The sequence below is a fragment of the Trichosurus vulpecula genome, chromosome 4 (assembly GCF_011100635.1).
Source record: "Trichosurus vulpecula isolate mTriVul1 chromosome 4, mTriVul1.pri, whole genome shotgun sequence".
Taxonomy (NCBI): domain Eukaryota; kingdom Metazoa; phylum Chordata; class Mammalia; order Diprotodontia; family Phalangeridae; genus Trichosurus; species Trichosurus vulpecula.
The window spans coordinates 16759393-16771082 of record NC_050576.1 but is presented as its reverse complement, the minus strand read 5'-3'; the positions used below and the strand labels follow the sequence as shown (position 1 = coordinate 16771082).

At 37.6% G+C, this 11690-nt stretch overlaps 1 protein-coding gene across 3 annotated transcripts in view; it reads left to right on the top strand.

Moving 5' to 3' along the window:
- Positions 1-11690, top strand: part of ATG4C (autophagy related 4C cysteine peptidase) — an 81102-nt gene that overhangs the window by 32138 nt on the left and 37274 nt on the right. For all 3 annotated transcript variants that reach the window (XM_036757623.1, XM_036757622.1, XM_036757624.1), the window contains 2 exons: positions 2870-2940; positions 11147-11283. In XM_036757623.1, coding sequence (XP_036613518.1) covers positions 2870-2940; positions 11147-11283 — 208 coding nt within the window. The remainder of the gene's footprint in view (positions 1-2869; positions 2941-11146; positions 11284-11690) is intronic.

The window sequence follows — 11690 nt, the reverse complement described above, 5'->3', positions numbered from 1 at the left end:
ACTGTGCCCGAGGACCTAGAAGGCCACATGTGGCCTTGAGGCTTCAGGTTCCCCGTCCCTGCTCGAGATGTAGTAGAGCTTTTAATTTTTAACTGTTATAAGACATTACTATAAAGAATTCTTTTTATTTGCAGAGCAGAGAAAGCTCAGTTGAGTTGCAGCCTAGCATGTCAGCTCCTGCCGTGCTCAGTTTATTTACTGAGACAGGCCCCTTTCCCCCTTGTTGGTTGCAAATGGCCAAGGTCTCTTTAAAGCTCAGGCTTTCAGTCGATAGAGCACCTTATTGAAATGTTCTAAAAACTAACAACTCCTTCAACCTTGGAACATGCATAACATTATAGATTTTTTTTTAATCCTGTAACCTGGGGGCTGTAATGTACTGATAGTGTAATGAAATGTCAGAGCTAAAATTGATGTTTTCAGCATTTCTTTGCACACATCAAATTCTTGTGAACTGTAAATGTATGGGACTATTAATATTATAATTATATCATAGTAAAAGTAAAGGGTCTGTGACATTCAATGTGGGCGGAAAAAAAGTCGAAAGTCAAATTTCACTCTACTTTGCCTTTTTATGTGCCATTTATTTGGATACTACTTGATTTTTTGTTTTTTATGGTCTCAGGTGTTCTGTGCATGTCCCAGTATTGTCATAAACTGAATCATTAATACATCGTCCAAGTATAAGAGGTCAAGGTGCAGATGTAAATTATCCCTGTTAGACGCATCGATCAATTTAAAATTTTTCTTAAGTCTTGACTCATGCCTTCTTACACTTAGACATTTTATAAACCAAACCATTAAAATGGGAGGATTAGCTTCTGTTGTCTAGTTTTTGTTTCATCAGCATAATAAGTGATATTTATTATTCCCAAGTTGGCATAGGATTTATGAAAAGTATAGTAATTCATAAGGCTCATTTCACCCCTCCATTGTGACACCATAGACTGGAGCACAGATCTCTTAGGACCTAATTTAATCTATAGAAAATAAGAATAACCTAGGAAACGTCCCTAGAAATACTTTTGGGGAGTTGACCCAGTCTCTCTTGGTGGTTATTTTCTGTATGAATCTTGTCACAGCTTGTATACCTTCACTTGAAAACTTGCCTCTTCAGGTTATAATGGTTCCTGAATAAATTTTAAAAATACTGTTGCTGTTAAAAGAGCTTTGGGAAAAGACTGCAGAGATAATGTGGATATGTACTCCCTGTGAACGCATATTTCCCTTCCTGCTTCCATTCCTCACAGATCTCTGATGCCATTGGAATGGGTGCTCCCTGAGTGGGGTTAGAGAGAGATTGCCCTGTAGCCACCCTAGTAAGAAGGCTGTCAGCACTCAGCCAGGCTGGTCCTCAGGCAGCACCCACAGCCACAGCCACATACATTGTGCCATTCCTGGTCCCAAGGCTGGAGCCTTTGGAGCTTGGGAGCAATTGGTAGACTTTCCTCTCTGCTGGCTGGGCATTGATAAACCAGAACCATCAGGAGAACCATCAGATTCACCTGGAATCAAACTGATTGTTGGATTAATAAGTTTGTTCTCCGTCCTTCTCCCCCTCCCTTCTCCTTTCTCCCTCTTCTCTCCCTTCTCACTCCCTTCCATTCTCCCTCCCACTCTCACTGTCCCTCCCCCTTCTCTCCTCCCTTCCTTCTCCTTCCTGGCCCCTTCTGGTTCCCTTTCCTCATTCTCTTCTGTCCCCTCCTCCCTTCTTCCCATCCCCTGCCCTTTCCCCCTCCCCCCTGTCTTTATCAATCTATATTCCTGATGTAGTGACCTAAAGCTTCCGGATCTTCTATGCTGCTTTTGAGTCTCTCATTCATTATTTTTGACTATGCTTCTGATATATTTTTTGCCATCTTTGCTTATTTCCATATTTGTATTGAAGTCATCAAGTATCAAAGTTTATGTTAATTTGGAGGGTCTTTTGAAGTTTGTCGTAGAATTTTCCTACCAATAGTTCTTAAACACTTCATAGCTGTGTGACCCTGGGCAAGTGACTTCACCACTATCTGCCTCAGTTTCCTCATCTGTAAATGGTAACGATAGTCCTTACTTCCCAAGATGGTTGTGAGAATTAAAGGAGATCATATTTTTAGGGCTATCTTTGAATTGTTCTACAGATTGACAGCCACTTTAAAGTTTATAGCTGGCACAACAACGGGGGTTCTTAGCACCCTCTGACCTCTTCTCTGCCATCACGTCACCTTCAATGGTGGCAAAGGGAGCCATAGCCGCTCATTTTTATTGGTCTTTGGTTCATGGGCTGTTCTGGCCGAAGCGTTCAGCACCAAAGCCAGCACCTGGGCTCTGGCTCTTGGGAAGCAGATCTGATCTTCGGCCAGGACCGTACACAAGATGGAGCCTCCCAGGGTTCATGTTCTGTTGGCAGAGCCTTTAAGAACCTACGCTCATCTCTGTGCCGAAAGTTTTTGGAGCAGGACTTGGTCTCATTAGTGTATGAAATTAGATCGGTTGTTGCTGTTCTTTGAATAGTTTAATGTAGTATTTTAACTCCTTTGAAATGAATTCTGGTATTGTTCACCCTGTATAGAATAAGAACTTAAAAATGCTTTTGTTGAATTTGAATTCATTGGGATGGTAACTTAAAATGACCAGCAGGTGTTTGCAACGTGCTTGATGTGTTATTGGCCCCTCATCACAACACTGGGAGGTGAGTTCTGTTGTTATCTTTACTTTGCCGATGAAGACACCATGGCCGAGAGAGGTCTCATACAGCTAGCAGTCCAGCACTCTGTGCTAGAAATAAAAACTCCGGATTGGTCGTGGTTAAGTGGCCTTTGATTACTGCATGAAAATTCTATTTAATATTTTAAAAGAGAGTCATATGTTTGCTCTTATTTTATAGAAAAGCAGTTGAAGAGGCGAGACACCCCGATTTACGAGGAATAACAATTTATGTTGCTCAGGATTGTACAGGTGGGTAGGATGGTTAATTCTGGCCTTTGTCAAATTTGCTTATTCAGTTTTTCATGTGTTTTAAAGCTGGAGTTCCCAGTAGCATTTGTAGGCTCTTTGAGGGAAGGGAGGCTGTGCCTTAGTGTTTCACACATAGTAGACATTCAGGAAATTTTTATTGATTAAAAAAGTCAATATTGTAACAATTTCTCTCATAAAACGTTAACATTAAAATATGTTTATTATATGTCTCGAAAGAACATTTGCCAGGTAACTTTTCACCACGATAATGATTTTTATCATCTATCATGTGGTATAGCAGTAAAATCTTGCCGTCTGTGACTCTATATATGCTTCTTGTTGTCTGTGTTATTTTTTATTTAGTTGTTATTCAATAAACATATTTTGGAACTTTATTGGGGTTGAAGTCGAGGCCTTGATTTCCTGAGAAAATAAAAAAACGTGTCCAACTGTGGATGCCCCATAGAGGTTAGTTCTAATGGCTTCAATACATTTGAATATCCTAGAAGCTCAGTATTATTTGTCCTCTGTCATATTTGAGTGCTTGGGGTGTGCTTCTTTGTGTTTTGAGTAGAGCAGATGTGGGCCTGAGGCCCGTAGGTAGGATGTTGGAGGGGTCTGATGGGTAAACTCCCTGTGCAGTGTCCTCAGCAAGGTCATGCACACTCTGCTTTAAACCTTCCCGTGATTCCTGAAGCAGTCAGTCACATTTTCGGACAGGTCGTCTTTACAGTGAGCTAAAATCTGCCTCTCTATGAATCCCACTGATTGTGCCAAACAGAAGGAATCTGATTATTTCTCCTTTATGTGATAAATATTTAGAGGGAGAATTGCGTCCCCTTGTTGCTTCAGCCAGGCCTCTTATGGTGTCACCATCCTGGGTACGTGGGCGTGTTCCATCCTGTGATACAAGATGGTGATTGTGCCCTCACCAGAGCAGTCTGCCACAGCCCTGTTGTCTCCCTCCTTTTGGATTCTAGATATGCGTGAGTGCAGGCCAAAGTGGAATAGGAGCTGCTCCATCTGCTCCACTGCACTGCTCACTAAATGCTCTTACGGTTTCCTTCCTTGGCTCTGGAGCTCTCTGACTTCCCCCTCATTAGAATCAGGAAGATCACTCTTGGTCCTTCAGAAGACTGCTTTCATCTGATTTGTCCTCTGCTAGGTTGGCCTTGGTTCCCTTCCTCTCCTTCCCTCCAAAGGACTGTCATGATGTTGGTATTCAACATTCTCACAAGACCCATTCTCAGTCATTCTCTTAGTTTCTAGCTGTTCTGTGTCCTTTTAAAATCCAAGCTTGTCTCGGTGTTACTTCTGTAGGCCACTCTGTCTCTTTAGATGCCTCCCTCTTTTCATCTTCCTTAGAATCCTCAGTGATTGTGTGGGATTTGTTCTTAAACATTTTTCCTTCATCCAGCTTCCTTTTTAGAGACTCAGGCCACAAGAATCCTTGGTTTTCTTAGGTCTATCCTGTATCTTGGATTACTGAGGGAAGATCAGCAAACCTGTGGTTTTTGGTTTGGTCTTGTAGAAAGACTTATTTGTTGTTTTTTAAAATTTTTAATTCATTTTGAACTTAAGTACAAAAAGACAAAAAATATTTCCATGTATACACCACAGCACAAAGAGAAGATTCAGTGAAACCATGAATGGTTTACTTTTTTTTGAAAAACTTGTAATAAACATCATTTATCAAAGCTGCTCTGCTTTTCTGTGCTTCTTTCTGAGTTTTCTTTTCTCCCGTGTTGTGCACTTTTCATTTTTTCTCCCCCTTGCTCCCCAGCCGGCACTAGAGAAGGCTGCCATTGGACACAGATGTGTGTATATATGTAAAACCTTACTATACATATTTCTGTTTGCCAGTTCTTTCTCTGGAGGTGGATGGCATCTTCCTTCATAGTTGACTTGAATATTTACAGTACTGAAAATAACATAATCGTTCACGGTTGTTCTTTGAACAGTATTGCTGTTGTACACAGTCTTCTCTTGGTTATTTCCTACTAGTCTTTCCATGTTTTTCTGCAGTCAGCCTGCTCGTCATTTCTTACAGCGCACCAGCATTCCATCACAGTGGTACACCATGATGTGTTCAGCCATTTCCCAGTTGAGGGGCATCCCCTCAATTTCTGGTTCTTTGCCACCACAAAGAGAGCTGCTATAAATACTTTGGAAGCTATAAGTACTTTTCCTTTTTCCCTGATCACTTTGGGAAACAGACTTGGTAGTAGCCAAAGGGTATACACAGTTTTATGACTCTTTGGGCGTAATTACTGATTACTCTCCAAAATGGATCAGTTCAGAGTTTCTCCAACAGTGTATTGATTTCCCAATTTTTCCATATTGCCTCCAAAATTTGTCATTTTCCTCTTCTATCATTTTAGCCAATCTGATAGGTATGAGATGATATCTCAAAGTTGTTTTAATATGCATTTCTTTAATCAGTAATGATTTATGCATTTTTTATGGCTAGTTTTAATTTCTTCATCAAAAAACTTCCTGTTCATATCCTTTGACCATTTGTCAATTGGGGAATGACTTATATCCTTATAAATTTGACAAATTTCCCTATGTATTTGAAATATGAGACCTTTATCTGAGAAACTTATCTATAAAATTTTCCCCCAATTTTCTGCTTTCCTTCTAATCTTGACCACATTGGTTTTATTTGTACAAACCCTTTGAAATTTAATATAATCAAAATTATCCATTTTGCATCTCACAATGCTCTCCATCTCCTGTTTAATTGATAAATTCCTTCTTATCCATCAGTCTAATAGATAATATGTTCCATGTTCTAATTTTCTTATATCTCCCTTTATATCTAGGTCATATATCCATTTTGACCTTATCTTGGTAAATGGTGATGTTGGTCTGTGCTCAATTTCTGCCAGACTATTTTTTAGTTTTCCCAACAATTTTTACCAAATAATGAATTTTTACCCCCAAAGCTTGAATCTTTATATTTGTTGAACACAGGGTTACCATAATAATTTTTTACTGTGTATTGTATGTCCACTGTGTTCCACTGATCTACTTTTCTTTTTCTTAGCCAGTACTAGATAGTTTTGATAACTACTACCATATTATATAGTTTAAGATCTGGTAATGCTAAACCTCCTTCTTTATATTTTTTCATTAATTCCTTTGATAGTCTTAATCTTTTGTTTTTCCAAATAAATTTTGTTATTTTTTTTGCAGCTCAACAAAATAATTTTTTTTTTGTAATTTAATTGGAATGGCATTGAATAAGTAGATTAGTTTAGGTAGAATTGTAATTTTTATTATATTGGCTCTGCCTACCCATGAACAATATTTACCCAGTTATTTAAATCTGACTTTTTTTGTATAGAAAATGTTTCATAATTATGTTTATGTAGTTCCTGGGTTTGTCTTGGCAGTTATATTCCCAGGTATTTTATATTCCCTACAGTTATTTTAAATGGGGTATCTCTTACTATCTCTTCTTGCAGGGTTTTGCTGGCAATATATAGAAATGCTGATGATTTATGTGGGTTTATCCTGTTACTTTGCTAAAATTATTAATTATTTCCACTGACTTTTTAGTTGACTCTCTGGGATTTTCCAAGTATATCATCTTATCTTCTGCAAAAAGAGGTAGTTTTATTACCTCATTGCCCATTCTGATTCCTTCGATTTCTTATTTTTCTCCTTATTGCTATTGCTAGCATTTCTGATACAGTATTGAATAATGTTGGTGACAGTGGGCATCCTTCACTCCTGATCTTATTGAGAAGGCTTCTAGCTTATCACCATTACAAATAATGCTTGCCGATGGTTTTAGGTAGATATTTCTTATCATTTAAAGGAAAAATCCATTTATACCTGTGCTTTCAAGTGTTTTTAATAGGAATGAGTGTTGTATTTTGTCAAAAGCTTTTTCTGCATTTATTGATATAATCACATGATTTTTATCACTTTTGTTGTCAATATAATCAATTATGTTAATAGTTTTCCTTATGTTAAACCATCCCTGCATTCCTGGTATAAATCTCACTTGGTCACAATGTATAATCTTTGTGATATATTGCTGTAGTCTTCTAGCTAGTATATTATTTAGCATTTTTGCATGCATATTCATTAATGGAATTGGTCTATAATTTTCTTTCTCTGTTTTTGCTTTTCCTGGCATAGGTATCAGTACCATATTTGTTTCATAAAAGGAGTTTGGTAGGACTCCTTCTTTGCTTATTATTACAAATCAATTAATTTGATTTAATTTAACAATCTTTAAATGTTTGGTAGAATTCGCTTGTAAATCCATCTGATCCTTATGCTTTTTTTGATCCTTATGCTTTTTTCTTAGGAAGCTCATTTATGGCCTGTTCAATTTCTTTTTCTAAAATAGGCTTATTTATTTTATTTTATTTTATTTTTTTGCTTTTTGGCAGGGCGATCGGGGTTAAGTGACTTGCCCAAGGTCACACAGCTAGTACATGTGTCAAGTGTCTGAGGCCGGATTTGAACTCAGGTCCTCCTGACTCCAGGGCCGGTGCTCTACTCACTGTGCCACCTAGCTGCCCCTAAAATAGGCTTATTTAGATATTCTATTTCCTCTGTTGTTAATCTGGGCAGTTTATAATTTTGTAAGTATTCTTCCATTTCACTTAAATTGTTAAATTTATTGGCATTTAATTGGGCAAAATAACTCCTTATTGTTTTGATTTCATCTTCATTAGTAGTATATTCACCCTTTTCATTTTTGATACTAGTGATTTGATTTTCTTCTCTTTTTAAAATCTTGTTAACCAGTGGTTTACCTATTTTATTGGTTTTTGCCTAAAACCAACTCTTTATTAATTTGATAGTTTTCTTACATTCAATTTTATTGATCTTACCTTTAATTTTTAGGATTTCCAATTTGATAATTAGTTGGAGATTTTAAATTTTTTCTTTTTCCAGATTTTTAAATTGCATACCCAATTTATTGGTTTACTCTTTCTCTATTTTATTGATATAGGCATTTAGAGATAAATATTTTTCCTCTGATTACTGCTTTTGCTGCATCCTATAGGTTTTGGTATGTTTTCTCAATATTATCATTCTCTATAATGAAATTATTGATTATTTCTATAATTTCTTCTTTAACCCACTCATTCTTTAAGATTAGGTTGTTTAGTCTTCAGTTAATTTTTAATGTGTTTCCATGGTCTTTATTAAGCAGAATTTTTGTTGCAATGTGATCTGAAAAGGATGCATTTAATATTTCTGCATTTCTGCATTTAACTACAGTTTTTTATGCCCTAGCTTGTGGTCAGTTTTTGTAAAGGTACCATGTACCACTGGGAAAAAGGTATATTCCTTTCTATTCACATTTGGTTCTTTCCAGAAGTCTGTCATATCTAGTTTATCTAAGATTTTATTAGTCTCCTTGATTTCTTGTTTATTTTCTGGTTATATTTAACTAGTTCTGAGAGGGGAAGGTTGAAGTCCCCCACTATTATAGTTTTGCTATTTATTTCCACCTGTAATTCATTTAGCATTCCTTTAAAAATTTGGATGCTATATAGCATTGGGTGCATATAGGTTTGGTGTTGATATTACTTCATTATCTATAGTACTTTTTATCATGATGTAGTTTCCCTGTTTATCTCTTTTAATTACATCTATTTTAACTTTAACTTTATCTGAGATCATGATAACCACCCTTGCTTTTTTTGTATCAACTGAAGCATAATACATCCTACTTTAGCCCTTTATTTTTACTCTGTGTATCTCTCATTTTTAAATATGTTTCTTATAAACAGTATGTTGTTGGATTTTGGTTTTTAATCCATCCTGCTGTTTCTGTTTTATGGGTGAGTTCATCCCATTCACATTCAAAGTTATAATTACTAGTTATGTATTTCTTTCCATCCTATTTTTTCTCATTGTCCTTCTCTCCCTCTTTTTTTACCCTATCCCTCCTCAAAGTTCTAATTTACTTGTAACCACAGCTTCCCCCCAGTCCACAGCCCTTCTAAGAATCCCTCCCTTATCCTCTTCCCTTACCCTCCTATTTCTTGATCTGCACACCCTTTTAAGAGTCCCTCCCTTATCCTATCCCCTTGCCCTCCTATTTCTTCATAAGTTAAGACTTTTATATTTTATACCATTTTAGATGTATTGTTCTTCCATCTTTAATTATTTAATTAATTGATTTATTTAGTTGTTCTTCTGAGAATAAGTTTCTAGCACTACCAGCCCTCTACCTCCTCTTGCCTTCACTGTAACAGTTCTTCCATTCAAGCCTTTTTGTATGAGATAATTGCTCTATTTTACATCTCCCAATTTTATTTTTTAGGATCATCTCATCATACTCAACTCAACCCCAAACCTTCTGTCTATGTATGCTATTTCACATTACCCAAGTAATGATATCATTCTTAAAAAGTAAACAGTTTGACCTTATTAAATCCCTTATAATTGGTCTTTAAAGTTTATGTTCTTATGTTTCTCAGGCATGTACACTACTCCATCTTGTTAATATAATTTTTCTAATGAGTTGGTCAGACTTTATTACTCTTCTGCTCAAAACCATTCAGTGGCTTTCTGTTGCCAACTAAGTAAAGTACAGACATGGCCTTGGCCTTCCAGAACTTGATCATTTCCTACTTTTTTGGCCCCACTTTAGAATGTTTCCCTTCATTCCAGCTCAAATGGAATAATCACTCTTTTTCTGATCTCACCCCCTGTGCTGTGCATGAGGCCCTCCACACATGGAATGGATGCCCCTCACAGCTTTCTTTCATTTCTGTCTCTGCTGCCGACCTCCTCCTTCATGGCCTGCCAGATCCTGGCTCCTTCATAATTGTATTTCCCACATTCACGGAGGAGCAATCCATACCACATCTCAGGCTACTCTAGCTGGGCTCTCCAAGGGACCTGTTTTCTAATTTTACATAGCGTTATTTTTGTGTTTCATCCTCATATTAGATTGTAAATTCGTGGATCATCATAGACTGTGCCATTTGTTACTTTTGTAACCCCAGTTCCTGACATAATAAGTTAATAGAGACAGATGGTGGCCCAGTACACAGAGCACTGGACCTGAAGTTAGGAAGATCCGAGTTCAAATCCTGCCTTAGATTCATACTAACAGCGTGACTCTAGGCAAGTTCCTTGACCTTTATCTGGCCCAGTTTCCTCATCTGTGTAAGAGTAGCTACCTTGATGGGTTGTTGTGATGATAAAATGAGCCCCTATTTGTGAAGTGCTTATTAGCGCAGTGCCTGGCGCTTAGTAGGTGCTTAGTAAATACTTCTTTCTTCCCTCCTTAGCAGATGTTCATTGAATTTGAATTTATGTAAGTTCTTTTTCTTTACTTGAAATAGGTTTTAAAGATTTTGCTATCGAAGCCTGTGAATCTCATAGGAACAATGTTTATTGCTGGTGCTGAGGCAATTGAAAATGTCAGTGAAGTTGGAGAAAAACCAGCGGTGTTTTCTCTGCCACTCTTTGTTGGCATGCCAGTAGAACTTTAGTTTGTCTTATTAATTGGAATGCTAGTTTGTAGAGACAATAGAAGCCTCTTAGAAATGGAGATTCATTTGACTGGAATGAGTTGGAAGGATGGAGCCCTTAGAAAGCCAGAATAAATCGTTTTGAATTTGACGGGATAAGAAACCATCATAGCATCACAGATTTAGAACTGGAAAGGGCTTTGGAACTCAGCTAGTCTGGCCTCTTCATCAATCTGATGAGGAAGCCAGGACCCAGAGCAGGAGGTCAGAGAAGGGAGTTAGCCCAGGCACTCTTCACTCCAAACCCAGCGTTCTTTCCATTATGCTGTTATGTTCAGCGAGCACCTCTGAGAAAGCGAGGTGAGGTGGAAGAAGCCAAAGGCTGGGAATCCCCTAGTGTGTGTCTCAGCCTCCTCGTGGGTAAGGGCACGGAACTGGAAAGGCCGTGGAGTAGGTCTCTGTAGTCTCGATCTGAGATGAGGGGTTTGGTCTTCAGCAGTTAGGCTCTGGAAGAGCCCAGGTGTTTAGTCAAGGTAAACTGATCATGGTGTTGCATACCAAGGAGTCTTCGGGGGACACTTGAGGATCTTACCATATTTAGCTTAAAAGGAGGTTGAGATGTTATTGTCACTGTCTTGGAGGATGGAGGGAGGCATTTAACTGGGCAGTAAAAAGAAGTCCAGAGAAAAATGATCTTGGAGTCATTTGTGTGGAAATCTAATGAATACTAATTGTATTTTTTCCAGTTTACAAGGCTGATGTCATTGACAAACAGTGCCTTTCTATGGGTTCGGAGAACACAGAAGACAAAGCTGTTATTATCTTAGTTCCTGTACGACTCGGAGGAGAGAGAACCAACACGGACTACTTAGAATTTGTAAAGGTAGGAGAGAAGAGTTCTAGCATTTTTTAAAACAGCCATGCTGGCCAATAGGAGAGAATATGAAGGTTGGCAGTCTTCTTTCTAGTAAATGTATAGTGATGATTTTATAGATCTAAGTTGTAAAGTTTGACTTGAGAGACTTTAAATTTCAGTATTATGAGATCAGACATAATTGAAGAGCACACCGTGTTCTGTAGTAAAGTGGAAATATCTACTTTATTTTCTTCGGAGCTGCCTGAGGAGAAGCAATAATTACAAACAAATTCTAGTTACAGTTCAGATGGCCTGCCTTGGTGACTTTTAAAGGTGTAGATACACGCCTTTGTGGATAACTCCAGTCTAAATTAAACCACCTGAAAATGATCAGATATTGAAACACAGACTTTTCTGTTGACATCAAATTATTT